Here is a 17,834-nt window from a genome sequence, read left to right as displayed (position 1 = left end):
CCTCCTTCACAACATCCATGAACCTTCTCTGTGGTCTTCTTCTTTTCCTCCTGCCTGGCAGCTCCATTTTCAACATCCTTTGTCCAATATAATCGCTATCCCTCCTCTGCATGTGACCAAACCATCTCAACATTGACTCTCACTTTATTTCCAAACCGTTCAACCTGAGTTGTCCCTCATGCTCATGTCCAGTCCTGTCAATCTCCAATTGGAAATCTCAGCATCTTCAGCTCTGCGACCTGCAGCTCCACCTCCTGTCTTTTAGTCAGTGCCACTGTCTCCAAGTCATCCATCATAGCAGGTCTTATTACTGTCTTGTAGACCTTCACTTTCACTTTAGCTGCTGTCCTTCATCCTGACACTCACTTCACCTTTCTTATCTACTGTCCATTGCTTTGGATGGTTGAGCCCAGGTATTTAAAGTCTACACTGTCTCACTGCATCCTCACAGTTCCACCTGTCTCACTGTCGTTCACACACAACATATGCTACATAAATATAGTAGAATGCAAAGCAGCAGTAAAAGTACAATAAAATACAATGAGAGACTAAAAGACTAAAAGCTGCAGTGTAAACAGATAAAAACACATGAAAAACAGATTACTACCCAAAACATGGGTTATAACGTATCAGAGAGGGTGGGAGGAGTTACCCAGGATGGACAGGATCTTATTCAGGGTCCTTTTCTCTGCCACTGACACCATAGAGTCCTGATCTGATCTTCAATAAAGCTTTTCAATTTAACTCATCACTGACTCTAGAAACTCCATCTTTCACACTGTATGTGAACGACATTGCTATTTTATTGCTATCTACACCCAATAACGACAAAGTGTCAGCAAATTTACAAGAGGTGGGAAAAGAAACATGTTTCTTAGATAAATTGTCCCTTGAATGACAATAATTCAGAAATGCAATTTTAAAAAAAATTGCCATCATTGGAAAATGATGATGTTCTCAAATGTCTTGTTTTTGTCCACAAATCAAAATGATTGACCAGGGCAAAGAAATGAAGAAAAATATTCACATTTAAGAAGCTTCAGCCATCGGGAATCTTGTTTTAATCATGAAAAAAGCTTCAAACCGATTAATGGATTATCAAAATAGTTGTTCATTTAGTTATTGATTAATAATCGATTCATTGTTTCAGCTGTAATATATACCATCTTATTTAAAATCTCATTTAAATTCTTATATCTGGGGCAACAACTCACTCCCAACATGGGAAAAAACAATCCAGTATGAGTGAGAACACAAGCTCTGAAGTTTGACGTCAGGGTACAAAAGGTGGTTCACACTGAGCATGTAATCCATCACCTAATCCACCATCACAAGAGAAGATTAAATGTCAAAAAAGTCATGTGAGAAAAAGAAATGGATCAGAAAAACTAGATACTATATGCTTTATTCTGATTATTCTGACTCACGAACTTCAATTCAGGTTTGTGTCACTATATTCACAGACATGTTTTTGAAAGGTTTTATATTGTAACTGCACAATGCTTTATTTAGGGTTAATTTGGGTTTCCCCACAACATTCTGGACTCTGACCTGGAAGCGGACCTCCTGACTGGCCCTTCGGTTTTCCTCCTCACTGATGCTGTTTGAAATGACCGACGTGCGTTTTTTCTCTGCAGCAGCTCGATCTCTGATGAACTCCAGCCGTCTGGGGCGACCGAGCTGCTGGGAGAGCAGCGACTGGAGCTGGGCTCGCTCGATGGAGCCCAGCAGGATCATGGACTCTGGGGGGGGGGAGAATGAGAGAAGTGAAAAATAAAGAGAGAGGGAAGAAATTCACAAGAATAAGAAACAAAGGAGTAAATCAGTGTTAGGGGAATGAGTGGACAGACTGCAGGAGATTCCAAACACATGTTGTAGTTACGTAACCGCAGCTCACATACAGTGAACGTGCGAGATAACGAGACTGTGTTTGTGTGTGGCGAGTGTGCATGGGCGGGTGGCAGCTTGCTTACTTTAAGTAATTGCCTTTGTTAATGTACGTGCTGATTATGTATTTGGTTAAATGCCATGGTTAATTGTTCCCTGCACGGTCGAATACAGGAGACGGTGTTGGAATTCCAAATCTGCACACCAGTGAGGCTGTGAGCGCAGCCCCACACAGGCGAGTTTGTCAATCAATCAATCACTTTAAAGAGCATGACACCAAGGTCGCTGGAATTTGTTTTCTGCCACAGAAAAGAGGACGATGCATCAATATTACATCAGACACAGCACACACTGCATTTACTGTATGTATAGACTTGACAGTAGAATGTTAAAGCAGAACTTTGCAGGATTTTCACCCTAATTTAACAGCTTCAGAGTCATTGTGTTGGTTAAATGGCTGCGGGGGGCTGTTTCCACTGCCCCCTACTGTCTGTTAGCGGAAAACCAGCCTTGCAAGATCAGGGTCGCTGACCAGTCCTCAGAATCTCATGGAGTCCGTTTGTCAGCGTTGAGTTTTTTACGACAGTGAGGTTGCAATTGTAGACAGTGGATGATGAATGTTTACAGTGATGTTGTGAAAATATGTAAAAAAAATGAAATAAAATAAACTGTAGGGGAAGCTGCGCAGAGAAAAAGGCAAAACAGCTCAAACTGTTACGCTTTAAAGAATGAAGGTGATTAGTCTATTTGTTGTTTTGAATTTGAATAAAGTAAAATCTTTTCATCTTTATCTCACTCGTGGTTTACTTGTGGTTCCCAGAGTCTGGGAGGCAGAGCCTTCAGTTACCAGGCTCCTCCTCTCCTGTGGAACCAGCGCCCAGTGACAGTTCTGGAGGCAGAGCCTCTCTCTGTGTCTAAAGTTAGACTTAAAACTTTCCTTTTTGATAAAGCTTATAGTTAGAGCTGGTTCAGGGAAACCTGGACCATCTCTTAGTTATGCTGCTATAGAGCTAAACTGCTGGGGGATTTTCCTTTGGTGCACGCACATTCACCCTCTCACACTCAGGATATGATTAGGACTTTTTATAAGTCATTAACCTTGTCTCTTTCTCTCCCTAGTTTGTGTCTTTCATTCCTTCCTTCCCTCTCTCTCTCTCTCTGTATTCTCATCTTGCAGGTTGCAGGATCCAGATCCAGTTTTCGAGGCTGCTGCTATCATCATACATATCATCACCATAATTATTGTGCTATAATTAAAAGTCAACATCAGTATAATTTTTATCAACAGCCTCTGCTGCTGCTTATATAAATGACATTGTATTGCTATAAACATGTCATCATTAACTGTATAAACTTGTAACTTGATACAGTTGTTGTGTATCTGAGATAATCTATGTTAATATTACACAAATAAAATTGAATTGAATGTCGTTTAACAGTGTATCTCACCAGCTGATTCCACCAGTGCCAGGGTCTTGAGGTGACCCGTCAACAGGACGTTATGCAGATCTCTGTAGCAGCAGTTGAGAGTGATGTACCGCACGTCCCGCACCATGATGTCCTCCACACGAATGTTATACTTCCTGAAATGAGACAATGGATATAACAAAGTATAGGTTGTGAGGGGTCGAGGTAAACAACAACAAATTGATTATTTTTCTACAGCATTCAACTGTAGAGTTTAAACATGCACACAGTTGTTGATATAGATCTTAAAATGTACAACAAACGGATGGATTATTTAGCAGCCGAAAGATGGTGGCAGGACATGAGAGTGATTGGACACCGTGAGGCGAACAGACGTACAGTAGTTACATCTGCGATGACGACATGACGTTCTATTTTCTTATGGGGTAAATTTTCATTAACGTTGTTAATCTATGTTAGTGTTAGTTTGAAGTCACATCCCCTCCACTGAACTCCACTCAAACTGATGATAAAAGTGGCCCATACAATGCCACAGTTACAATAAATAGAATAAATAAATACTAAAATACATAAACACAGTGCAATAAAAGGAGGTTAAAATTAGGTTTAAAATTAGGCCAAAAGTCCACGTAAACTTGGTGAAGAGCGAGGGAGAAGGGGTGTGTCTTTAGTGAAAGGCTAAAAACCTTTGGATTTTAGCCCTTATTTTAGGGGTGATCAGTAGCAGCTGATTGGAAGATCTCAGTCAAATACTGGGGCTAGGCCATTAAGAGCTTTAAAAACAAACAATAACATTTTAAAATCTATTGTAAAAGCAACCGGGGGCCAGTGCAGTGAAGCTAGGACAGGGGATATGTGGTCACGTTTGCGTTTGCCAGGGAGGAGGTGGGCAGCTGCATTTTGTACCAGCTGCAGGCAGTGCAAGAGTGAATGGTCCAGGCCAGCATACAATGAGTTGCAGTAATCCAGTCGTGAGTTAATAAAAGCATGGATCTCGAAAAGTCTCTCTACATGGCATGTACACTTTTACTTTCGATAATCCTTAAATGGAAGAAGCAGTTTTTTACGACAGAACTAACCTGGTGATCAGATTCATCAGCCCGTCATCAAATATAACACCAAGATTTTTTACTGATGACCGGATGTTTGGTGTAAGGGGGCCTAGAAAGCCAGCAGGAAAATCTGATGGACCACATCCAAACATTATGATTTCAGTATTGGTTTTGTTTGCGGTTGTCCAAGATTTAACCTTGTATAGGCAATCAAGCAATATCTGTACAGAATCATTGGATTTTTGTGTTAAAGGCAGGTAGATCTGAACGTCATCGGCATAACAATGAAAGGAAAGATTGTGTTTTTTGAAAATTGTCCCTAGTGGTAATAAAGCAGGAAAAGAATCGTCCCGAGGATGGAGCCTTGGGGGACCCCAGAGGTGAGAAGAGCTGAGGATGAGGTGAATTCACCGAGCTGCACGAAAAAACTGAGATCAGACAGGTAGGACTGGAACCATGAGAGACCAGTGCCTGTAATGCCCACCAACTGCACCAGTCGTGCCAAGAGGATCCCATGAGGAAATGATGGGCTGTAGCGCTGCGCGGCTGTGTAATCCCGGGCGGATCGGCGATTTGGGAAATCTATTTTTTATTAAAAACAAATCATCTTCAATGTTTAACTATATTGGCCAGTGAGGGGAGGGATACAGGTTGAAACTGATCAGCATGTAAAGGAGGAACGGTGAGATCAATGCTCGGGCCAGCAGAAGAGAAGGAATATGGCCTGAGGGCAGAGATTTTTTCAATAAAAAATTTGAGAAAAGTCTCACAGAGGGTGAGCGAGGGTACTACTGGAGAGTTATCACAAGGGTTAACAAGGGAGTTAAAAATATTAAAAAGAACCTGGCGCTTGTGACTATTACAAGACACAAGATTGGAAAAATAATGAATTTTTCACAGCCTTAACAGCCGTTCGGTAAGCTTCAGTGAGCTTATCTTTCTTCTATCTTATCTACCCTATCTTTTAATAATATACTCTGTTGTGTTTCAGAAAGTCATGTGGCTTACATTGTTATTAGCTAGATCAGTATTGACGTTTTAAAATGAAAATGATACATAGATGATCAGATCAGATGATCGTATTATAAGCTGTAATGGGATCATGTGAGCATCTGCTATTAAAATGAATAACACACCAAGTACTGACTGTGATGCTAATGATTTAGCAACTATCTGACGGTTAGCCACATCATCTGCCACAGATTGATCCATCCTCACTACACCACAGAGCCACTTAAGTGTATTTTATTTTATACTATATATATATATATGTATATATATATATATATATATATATATATATATACATATATACATATATATATACACATATATATATATATATACATATATATATATACATATATATATATTATATTAGAAATACTGTATGTATCTATCTTTGATCCTTCTAGCTCTTAAGTGTATTACATTTCTTGTTTTTCATTTTTATGAAATTTATATTCACAATTCATTTTTTTTTTTTTCTGGGAACCCCCTGGGACCTCTTCATGGAATCCTCACTGTCCCTAGACCTGCTATTGAGAACCATTGTTCAAACTACTACAATAGTTTGTGTCATGTGGGCTAACAGATATCAGATGTCCCTGACAGCGAGACCTGGAGGGGGTTGGACTATGCAAATGTGATGATACTGTCACAGAGTGCCTACATTCAAATGGCCACATCATCCTTAAATACTTTCAGATTCCCATGTGTCAGACATTGTTGGAAATCTTAAGCTGTAAATAAGTCAAAATGCCCCTCAGCCCACTTGTTCCTGGTTTTCTCTCGACTGGGCACATAGGATTTATTGTTATTTGGTTCAGATGGTATTCTTTTTGCAGGTGGAGAACAAACATCTTCAGCTTCTGCTTGGAAACTTTCTAGCCATTGTATCTTGGTAAAGTCTCACACCAGCTTTTGTTTTGCTCTTTAATTTAAACAAATCCTGGAGCCATTGGACATCAAAAGGTGTTTTCCTTGCCTGACAGATCTACTAGACACCTATGACCAAAATATGAAAGTAAAAAAATAATGATTAATAAAAATAAAACAGGAATACGTCACGCTTGAGGAACTTTCTCATTTAATTTGCTGATGGATCAGAGAGAATAATGTAATGCATGCCTCTGAACTGACCACAACTGCTGTCAAGACTAATTTCCCTCGAGGATATCAGAGGCAGTTGATGAAATCTGAGTGGTTTTCTCTTAATTGAGCCTCCTCCCTGCACAGGCTTTGGCCAGTACATCTGATCAGTGTTAGCTTCCCTGCTTTCATCCTCACTGCGCCGATTTGATCCCCGATAAATAGAGTTATAGGGTTTTAAATCCAGGCTTCTAGATCCTCCATATTAACCAGAGTGGAGTTGAAGAGGCTTTAGGTGTTGATATGTGTTGGTTGCATGTGAGAGGGAGTGAGTTTCGGGAGGTGGGAAAAGCCAATAAAAGGATGTCTGTAATGATCCAGAGAAAATGTAATCGTCTCTTGAGGCTTAGCTCATCGTCACATAACCAGAGACGGCAGTGGACCGGAGACATTTCAGCAAACTCTATTTGGCCATTAAGAAATGCTGAGGCGTTGAGTGACGGATGCATAGAGACACAAGTATGCACAGAGTGTGACATTAGGGCTGCACGATATTGGAAAAAAACATTGCGATTTTTTGTTTTTGCGATGTATATTGCAATATTAAAAAATACTTAGAGAGTATTTAGAGAGAAAAAAGTATTCTCACCCGATGGGGCCAATATCCGATATCAATATCGGATATTGGTCTGATATTGATATCGGATATCGGACTGATATTTGCCGGCTCTTCTTGTGCATCTGCCCAATATCATAGGGCATGATTTATACTATATACTACACTATGTTGATATCAGTGTGATATCAACTGTTGAGGAATATTTAGATGATCTGACTGAACACATGTACATTTTAAAACCCTGGTCATCTGAGTTCAGCTTGAGTGACTTTGTCTGTGACAGTTACTGTGCTGTATTCTGCCAGTTACTCTGACTGTGTTACTACTAAGTTTTGAACTAAATAAATATGGATAGGGATAGATAAATGAATGAATGCTGAATAAAAGGAGTGACAGAAGAGAAGAAAGCCACAGAGAGTAAGTGAGTGAGTGAGGTCCAGATAATGGAGTGATGGGAAGTGCAGGTCAAATGAGGTGCTGATGTACACAGCAAATGAATCAAAGAGGCAACAGAGATGAAACTCTTTCGGGGAACGGCCACAAAAATGATAAACAGATGGAGGAAGAGATAACAAATGTTCTCATTACTCACAGTTTGTGAATGATGCATCGGAAATATTACTTCCACCTCATGACTTTGCCAACATCCATAACAATAACCTCTTCTGAACAATTAAATGAAAAAAAGCCTCTGTGTGGTTGCACTGTGCTCGGAGGATGCCAGGCAGTTGTAATCTCATTCAGTAATTTCTCTAACATAAATTATCAGCGAGTGAATGCATTGAAAGCCATGTTTTCCCTGAAGGTAAATGTCTTTGACCTTTCATAGAACTGTGGGTTAGCGCTCTGACAATGCACACGCAAAAAAAGAATCTAGCCAGTTTTTCACAATCTCCATTCACAGTATGTGTCGTGGGGCTGTCTCTTTAGATCAACGATTGGGATTACCCTTGGAACCTGGGAGCAAAGATCCAACTCAAACCTTAAAAACGTGTCAGTTTGGGAGGCGGACACTCTCTGTATTTAAAGATCGCCTTAAAACCGTCCAGGATAAAGCTTATAGTAAGGGCATCTCTTAGTTAGGCTGCTATAGCCCTAAACTGCCGGGGCAAATTCTGCGGTACACTCACTCCTTCACACTCAGGGTATGAATATGACTTTATTACATGTCATCAACTTTGTTCTTCCTCTCCCTAGTATGTGTATTTCCTTCCTGTCCTCTCTCTCTAAACATAACAAACCTTTACACTGAGAAATCAACTACTGAGGCAAGACTGGAACGAGGTCTACAAAGAAACAGATGTAAATGGCGCTTACGATTCCTTTTTGCAAATATTTAAAACGCTGTATAATAGACATTGTCCTGTAAAGAAAATACACACAAATCAGAATAAGGACGGGAAACCATGGTTAACAAAAACATTGACAAATGCCTGCAAGAAGAAAAACACCCTGTATAGACAATACATGAGATTAAGGACGGAACAGTCAGAAGCGAGACACAAACGATACAGGAACAAACTAAACAGCATCCTAAATGATCGCGACAAAGAATACTACAGTAATCTGCTAGCAGAAAACATGAGCTATACTAAAAAACTATGGGACATTCTAAATGATGTGATCAAAGACAAAAATGCAAAACCTAGCTACCCTCTCTAAAAGGACAATAACACGAAGGAAGATAACAAGGATGAATTCTTAATGAATTAATTAATTCTTTGTCAATGTGGGGCCGAATCTAGCGAAGAACATTCCTGACTCACTCCTTCACTGGGACCACTTTGATAGAGAGACAGAGACAGAAACCCCAGCAAAATGTTTCTCACCCCAGTGAAGGACAGAGAGATTAGACACCTGGTCTACAAATGCATAACATTGATGTTGATGACCTCGATATGAAGCTAATTAAGAAAGTAATAGATGGAGTCGTTTCACCTCTAACATATATCTGCAACCTGTCATTTCAAACTGGGACATTTCCCACTAAAATGAAAGTGGCAAAAGTAGTGCCATTGTTCAAGAAAGGGGACATAGACAAATGTACTAATTACAGACCAGTCTCAATACTAACACAACTGTCAACAATTCTGGAGAAACTATTTAATGATAGGCTAGACAACTTAACAAACACAATCTGCTATATGATAGCCAATATGGATTCAGAAGAAACCACCCGTCAGTGCTAGCTTTAACTGAGTCTGTGGAAACCCTTACTGATGCTGGTGACCAGAAATTACATTCAATAGGAATTTTCATAGATCTAAAAAAAAGCATTTGACACCATCAACCATGACGTCTTGATAGCTGAACTGGAGAGAGATGGTATTAGAGGCATAGTATTGGAATGGGTCAAGAGCTATCTTCACAACAGATCTCAATATGTTAAGATGGGTGATAACACATTGACTAGCTTGGACATAGTTTGTGGGGTCCCACAAGGGTCAGTACTGGGTCCAAAACTGTTTATACTATACATTAATGACATATGCAAGGTATCCAATATTCAGAAATTAATACTATTTGCAGATGACACTATTATTTTCTGTTCTGGGGGTGACTTAAACCAATTAGTGGAAACAGTCAATAATGAAATGGCCAAGCTTCACGTGTGGTTTAATATAAATAAACTATCACTAAATTTAGAGAAAACTAAATATATGCTGTATGGGGAAAAAGGCCTTAAGAAAACTATTAACATACAAGTTAATGGAGTGGACATTGAAAGGGTTAGTGAGAACAAAGTGCTGGGAGTGATTATTGATGACATGTTAAGTTGGAAGCCACACACCAGACACTTAAAAGGTAAGCTGGTCAGGAGTGTGTCCATACTTTGAAAGGGCACAGAAACTACTAAATCAGAAGGCACTATACTTGTTGTACTGCGCACTAGTCTCTCCACACCTGCAATACTGTACAGTGGTCTGGGGACACACTTATAAAACCACTACTTATCCCCTGTTTATACTATGAAAAAGGGCCTTGAGAATCCTACATTATGCCAGTTACAGAGAAAATACAAATCGGGCTGTACAGGGCTGCCAACAAAAACCTCCCTCAAAATCTACAGATATTATTCCTGACCAGAGGGGAGGGACACAATCTAAGAGGGAACATGATGTTCAGGCAGAGAAGGGTAAGAACTACATTAAAATCCTCTACCATATCGGTCACGGGGGTCAGACAGTGGAATAATCTGGATGAGGAGATGAAAAAAATCAGCAAAATGGAGTGTATTTAAAAAGAAGTATGTAGAGATGACTATTAATCGATACAGAATGACCCAGGAGGAAAGTATGACAAAGGTCAGGGACAGAAATCTGTAGACACCGTGTGGAGACGGCAGTGGAAGCGTAAGATGTAACCAAACAAAAACAAGACGCAAACGTACCCAAACAACAGCTGAATTTCAGCCTCATTTAGCCAGATTTCCATTTTACAAAGAGAACCAAGTAACAACATCATCACATTTACATAGCCCAACCCCCTGGTCACATATTGTGAAGGTTTGTGCCTGACTACGTTCAGTGCCATGAGATAATGTAAGTCATCTCCTCTGAAGAGTCTCCAGTGTGTGCTCTCATGTTGTTTTCTGGACAGACCACACTGATCCTGTGAAGTGTGCGGAGAATTTACAACACACTTGTGTGTGTTTGTGCGTGAATTTCCTCAATATTTCAAACTATTTCATTTAATTTGACACATCTAAACACATTGAAATGAACACTGCATCACTGCAGGTGAGGCAGACTCAGGAGCACTCAGTGAATGAGGCCTTACATCACCGGTTTTACTGCATCTACTGACAGCTCATAGTAGAGGTTCAGAGGTGGATGCACAACTATGACAGAACTGTGATTTACTGTGAAAAAGACAATTGGCTGTACTTATAAACCCATGAGGGTTGGGCACTTTGTGTGCAGGACACACAAAACGAAATAAAAATGACATGAAATGAAATGAAAAAGAACATTCAGCCTTTTGAGGAAAGCATATAAATGGTTCCATTGTGGTGACCCTTTCCTTTCTTTTTCTAATGTGTACATTACGACCTGAAGGGCCTAAGTGTGGCTAATTTGTTCGCTGGTTTCAGACCTTATTACTAGGTTTCTTTATATCATGTCTGTCGCTTTCCGTTCCTCCAGGTCATAGTTCCCCAAATGTAACAGAATCTTATGGAGTTCTTTTTTTTATTTACATGTTCTTAGTGTGATATTCTGTTATTTCCACATTTTATTTTGGTGGTAATATTAAAGCTCCTCATGTTTGGCTTATGTCCTGTCCACTGTATTTATTTATTTATTTATTATTTTCTTTAATTAATAGGTATCATGCAGTCTAACATAGTTCCAAGACAGAGCATGAAGCCGCTAGGTTAGCAGTTGCTAAGTTTATAGCAACTGCTAACTGCTAACTCCCATCCCTCGTTGGGCTTTTGATGCTGTAATCATTCCCCTGCGTTCTCCCTGTTTGATGAGGGAGACGCAGCATTCGCAGCAACAGTCATTAGCAAACTTCTGGTTTCTGATTGGATAAAGTGTTGTTGGATACTGGAAAAAAAGCTTCTCACAGACTTACTGTCGATGCATGAGAGTGTGAGACTTGTGTGACTGTGCAGCAAATGTATAATATCTTATAACTTTGACATATGATATAATCTCTGCGGCATAATGCACAGTACATACTCGTGGTGTCCCCAGCCGAGCTCTGGAAGGTAGGGAAGCTTCTTGATCCTGATGATGGAGTCATAGAGGGAAGGCTGCAGGGACTGGGCCACAGCGTTGGCCAAGATCACCGCTATCATCACCGGCAGGATGTGGGAGATCTGGCCAGTCAGCTCAAACACTATGACCGACGTGGATACCGTGTGGGTGACCGCTCCAGACAAGGCCGCCGCACCTTAAGGTGGAGGGGAGAATGTTAGTGAGAATAAATATGGAAAGAGACAGCAGATTAGTCTGTTTTCAAGGTGAGAGGCTGGGGCGGTGAGGAAATATTTAAAGGGCAACATTCATTAAAATGAGAGGTAGTTCAATTTGAAATAAATAAATAATACCTTTATAACCCCACAGTGAATTCTGTAATAATCTGTTGATTTATAAAAACATTTCATCATTCTGAAAAAAAGCTGCTTGTGACACTTAAATCATATAATTAGTATCTTACACATTTTAAAGACATCAATTACACATCGCTCCGTAATTACCGCTCGTGGTTTCTTAAGATACAAGAAACACACTATCTAACAATCCCAGGATAAGCTTCTACAACAGATCTTACACACTCACCAACAGGCTAAAGTAGATTAGTTTCACCTCATGCAACATAACAGTAACAATAAGGTGAATAATCCTTGACCACCCAATAAATGTCATTAATGAAAAATGTGTTTCATGAACATGAATTCTGATAAGGAGTCTAAGTGAATACTTGCAGAGTCGCTGAGTTTACAAGATGAACCATCATTTCTAATTTCAACCCAGCCACTGGGGGCCACATCCAGTGTACCCCTGGTGCCCGTCTCAAGCCTGAATAAATGGGGAGGGACGTGTCAGGGCATCCGGCGTCGAACATTAGCCAAATCAAATATGCGGGTCACTGTGAGGTAAACAGTACTGACATACCAGATCAGTCAAGGCCTGGGTCAACAACGACCGGAGCTATAGACCAACAGGGTGCAGATGAAAAAAAGTGTGGAGGTAAATGTAGGGACTATGACTGGTGAAGGGTTGGCTGATATGATGGAGAGAAAGAATGTAGATTTATGTGTGCAAGAGACCAGGTGGAAGGTAAGAAAGCCCTGGAGCATTAAGGGTTAAAATGTTCAGTTGAGAGTCATTTGGATTAGGCTGTCAACAGTCAACCACAGTGGTCAGCCACTGTCACAAGCATTCATGACAGGAGGTGACCTCACCTAACCCTAACCCTTGTAACCCTTGGACTGGGTCATACAGGTGCTTAACCAGTAGGGTAACAAATAAGGATAAAAACCCCCTCCTCTGATGCTGATGAGTGAGGGTTATGAAGGCCTTGTATTAACTCCAAATCAGTTTTTTAAGCATCCAAAGATCCGTTTTACAGATCCCTTTCAATCTGAACGTCCTGGTCGCGCAGATAGCAAGTGTCTTCTATGTCTCGAAAACAAAATAATGACATAGAGACAGAGAGACAGATGTTAATTAGATGGCGCCTTAACACAGTGAAAGACAATAGTTGGATAAACTGGATAAAATGACATTGAATGTCTTCTCTCGCATTGGGAAACTGCCGTGCCACACATCATCAAACATCCTCGCCACGCGATTCCAACAGGCCTTGTTGGTCTGCCCACACTGCACGCTCTGCTCCACTGCCATTCCAGCAGTGATAGCAGCACGGACGGCGGCACAACTCAGCAGCCTCCTCCGTTTCTGTCGCTTCCTTGTAATCAGAAGAACATTTGTGCTGCGGCTCCACAGAACGACTTGGAACAGAAATGGGCTCAGTTTTTGGTCGTCCACTTTGTTGAGACGCCTTGTTTTTCCCAGGGCGTGGCCTGTAACTATAGAAATCCACGTGGAAGACAAGACTAGACTACGTCAATATCGACACAGGCTGATCAGATATATAATGTGAACAGTTGGTCAGGAAGATCAGATTCTGATCAGGTATGCTTACAGTTTGATTTGGACTTCAGTCTCAACAAGACCTTTGACCCCACAAGCCTCTCAACCACCACAATCACTCAAAACTGTCACCCTCCGTTAGCATCACACCTGCTAACAAGCCAAGAAGAAGAAGAAGATAGGACTTCGATCCGTGTCAGCAGTTTTTTCTTCTTTTGATTCGTGTAGTGCTTTTTTTTTATTTTAATTAAAATATGCCCCCCCAACATTATCTAATCACCATCTTTACACATAAATTCACAAACAGTGGTTATCCTAGCTTAGCTTTGCAGTCTCTCTCTCTACTCTCTGTGTGTCAGATATTCAGTTTCTACACTAAACTCCTGACAAACGACATCCAGGGTAGATTTCTGCTGCTGACAACCTGAAAAAATAGCTGCTTACTGTCAACAGACGGAGCAAAATTATATTACATTATTATATCTATGTACACTGCAGTTGGCCGTAATAGGAATTTAAAGTGTCATAATAAAAGAATAGAGGGAATCTGTTCAAAACTAGATAAATTATGTTGCATACATTCCACACAATAAACTGCAAACAGTATCACTGATCTAATTCAAACTGGTTCTAACAAGGTGAACTATCTTGATCAAGTCTCCATTGAAAGAAAATCTGGTTAAATACATAAATAAATAAATAAATAATAAATAAATAAAATATGACTTATTCAGCTAAATCAATACAAAAGGGAGCCTTAATATTTCCAAATAGTAAAGTAAGGAATTACAATTGCAAAAACAGTAATTAGATTACTGTAGCAGGCTCGTTACTGTGTAACTACACCGTGACTTTGTTTGTGAGCCTGACAATCACGTATGAGTGGTGCCATGTCAGCAGCAAACAACAGAGACATGAGAGATCGACAAGAGATAACATGGAGCGCGGAAGTACGACATTAATTTGAGTTTGACGCGGTCAAAAGTGACAACAACATTAGCGTCCGCTGTGCACTCCAGCTTTTATCTACAGCAAAATATCCCACCTCAAATCTGAGGTGAGGCAAGCACTGAGCAACAGGAATGTGAAAGTCATTGAGAAACCCCAGGATCCCCCCACTGACATGACCGCTGTGGCCATAGAGATACATAATAAAGGCCAGATGTCTCGTCCGCGCTGCTGGCCAATGGAGTCCAACGTCCACACTGGCGGCCATGTTGCCACAGTCAGCTTGCTCACCCATAACATTGTGTTGTAGTGGTACATGGACTTTTTAAATAACCATAACTGATTTTCAAGTATATATATATATATATATATATATATATATACATATATATATATATATATATATATATATATATATATATATATATATATATATATATATATATATATATATATATATATATATACATATGGCTGTGGGTACCACATCTGATTCCACCAGGCAAACCTTTGATGGCCCCTCTCATAAAAAAAGACTTGCTTTATTTTATTAAAATATGGTGGAATGTGCAGAAAATAGGTTTAAATGTTCAACAATTTTCTTCAAGTCAGAGACTGTTGCATCTAATTAAATGTTTGCTTGATTCAATGTGCATAAAGTTAAAAGATTGAAACTAATAAAACACGTTTTGACATTTTATATGACGGAATATCCAGAAAGAATAGAATTAGGCTGAAAAGTTTATTGCTTTATAGCATATTTAGCTTCAAAAAGTAACTCAGTAAAGTAACTAGATTACTTTCTTGGAGTTCAGTTACTAATTACTATTTCCAAGTAACTTGACCATCACTGGAAAAGAGCAATATAAAAGCAGCACGGGGCGACACAGTGAGAAAACAGATGAGTCCAAAAACAAACTGTGACAAAGAGAGAGGAAAGAAAAAGATGGTCGTGGTGAGAGGAGAGGAGCGTCTACATGGGCAGGTTTGTCAGTGTATGTCTGCCTAATGCCTCTGATAAACACTGCTGCTCCTTCTGCCTGTCTTCATGTTGAGAGCTGAAAACCAGCTCTACTCTGAGACAAAAGACACTCATCAGAGCTACAGTGCACCACCACCACCAACACTAACAACAACACCACCACCAACAACCCCAACACCACCAACAACAACACCACCACCAACACCAACACCACCAACAACAACAACACCACCAACAACAACACCGCCACCAACCAGCAACTAAACAACAACAACACCACTACCAATCAACACCACCACCACCAACACCAACACACTAACAACAACACCACCACAACCACCACCAACACCACCACTGCGGCCCAGAAAAACAGCAGTCAATCAAAACACAGCAGTGAGACAATCAGCATGGCTGTCAACAAGTAACACACGGGAGGTAAACACAACACTCCATCTCATTAGACACGCAAGTACAGGAAGCATGGAAATGATGTGGTTATGATGTGGTTATGATGTGGTTATGATGTGGTTATGATGTGGTTATGATGTGGTTATGATGGGACAGCTGCTGTTTGCAAAACATCAAATAAATGATGGATTTTTCTGTTGTAGGAAGAGAACATGATGGCTTACTGTTTTATGAAGAATAACAAGAATAAATGAGCACATTTAGAGTCTTCGAGCATTGGGCTATAAGGAAAGATTCATATTGATTCATGAATTCATTTTCTACAACTGAGAATATAATTCTTCACATTAATCCCAGGATAATTAAAAAGAAATGTGTGTGCAGTTTTATCTGAATCACTTAAGAAGAAATATGTTTTGTGCAGGTTCCACAACAGAGGAAAATGAAAGAAAATGTCACACTGTTTCTTTGATTAAAAAAAATGAGTAGAGACTAAAGAAATAGAAACCTGTGAAGAATAAAGAGCCAAATCAACTTGATTGTGTGTTCAACTTACCAACAACAGCGTAGCCTCCTGGCACTATGGTGTAGATGGTGCCATCTGAGTGAATGCCATCTGGGAACCAGGCCGCCATGCTTTCTCCAACCAGACGACCAAAAGCTGCGCCTGGAAAAAACACACAACAACATAAAGTTCTGGATCCTGAGGAACACAAAGTTAGACCAGGAACCAACATGGCTGCCAGTGGTGACACAATGAAAAAACCTGTTTTGGGACTCACATAATAGAAGCTATATCACCTTAAAGCTGTAGTGTGTCATGTTTAAATATAAACACATGCCTGTTACATTCAAACATTCGTTGCCAAATCACTCTCCACTATTCTGATTAGGTGAATCAGCTCCACATGTCTGTGTTTCTCAGTAGAGCAGCAGTTAAAGATCGTGTTGCCTGGCGACCCACGCTGCACACAGGAAGTGCAGTGAACAGGGACATTGCTGTGGTAAAGCCAAATGGCTGCAAACATGTTGGAGTGCAACAGTTTGAGTAGTGAATTCTTGCTCAAGGGCAAATCAGCATGTTAGTGGATAACTGCCCATTAACAGCAGGAAAACTCCCTCTTATCACTAAGTCATCTTTAATATTCCTGTGTCTCAAATGTAATCAGTTATGGCACTTTACCATTATACAGTTCCAGCGACCTCTGACACAAGAAACCAAACTGTTGCTGTTGTTTTCGTGAACTTGGGCTACATAAATAAAAGTGATTTGATTAAAGTGATTGATAAACAGAATTTAAAGCTCCAGTGTTAAAATAAGACTATAAGCACATAAGTGATCCCACACCTCTGAAACAGGATCACATTTGCAGATGTCATTCGGTCATAACATACAAATCACACAAACTGTTACACTGAGAAATACAATCCCAGTCTGAAGTGAGTGAACTCATTTAATTTGAATGCAACAGACATTTATTTAATTAAAAAATGTAGGAGTATACAGCATATTGCCATTGAACTTGTTTATGCATCTATTGTCACTGGGCATTTGCTTCTTACCGATGACAAATACCGGCATGAAGGCGCCGCAGGGCACTGGGATGGTGGTGGCCAGGGCAGACATCCAGAACTAAGACAGAAAATGAGAAACACAAAGAAAAATATTCAATATATATATATATATATTCATATATAAAAGAAAGGACAGGGTGGCATTTCAATTAGCTACAAAGTACCATCCTGTCTGCCCCTAGATGATAGCTAGTTGAATCCTCCACCAGCATTGAGGAAGGAGGCAGCCATGCAAGGCT

General features: G+C 40.1%; 1 protein-coding gene across 3 annotated transcripts in view; it reads right to left on the bottom strand.

The window, feature by feature from the left end:
* Positions 1-17,834, bottom strand: part of clcn2c (chloride channel 2c) — a 139,174-nt gene that overhangs the window by 31,721 nt on the left and 89,619 nt on the right. For all 3 annotated transcript variants that reach the window (XM_044031759.1, XM_044031760.1, XM_044031761.1), the window contains exons 13-17: positions 17,584-17,653; positions 16,577-16,687; positions 11,763-11,976; positions 3,337-3,470; positions 1,552-1,742 (exon numbers count right to left, since the gene is read on the bottom strand). In XM_044031759.1, the coding sequence (XP_043887694.1) occupies positions 1,552-1,742; positions 3,337-3,470; positions 11,763-11,976; positions 16,577-16,687; positions 17,584-17,653 (720 nt within the window). The remainder of the gene's footprint in view (positions 1-1,551; positions 1,743-3,336; positions 3,471-11,762; positions 11,977-16,576; positions 16,688-17,583; positions 17,654-17,834) is intronic.

This window comes from Solea senegalensis, linkage group LG8, assembly GCF_019176455.1.
Source record: "Solea senegalensis isolate Sse05_10M linkage group LG8, IFAPA_SoseM_1, whole genome shotgun sequence".
Taxonomy (NCBI): Eukaryota; Metazoa; Chordata; class Actinopteri; order Pleuronectiformes; family Soleidae; genus Solea; species Solea senegalensis.
This window is presented reverse-complemented; position numbering and strand designations above follow the sequence as displayed.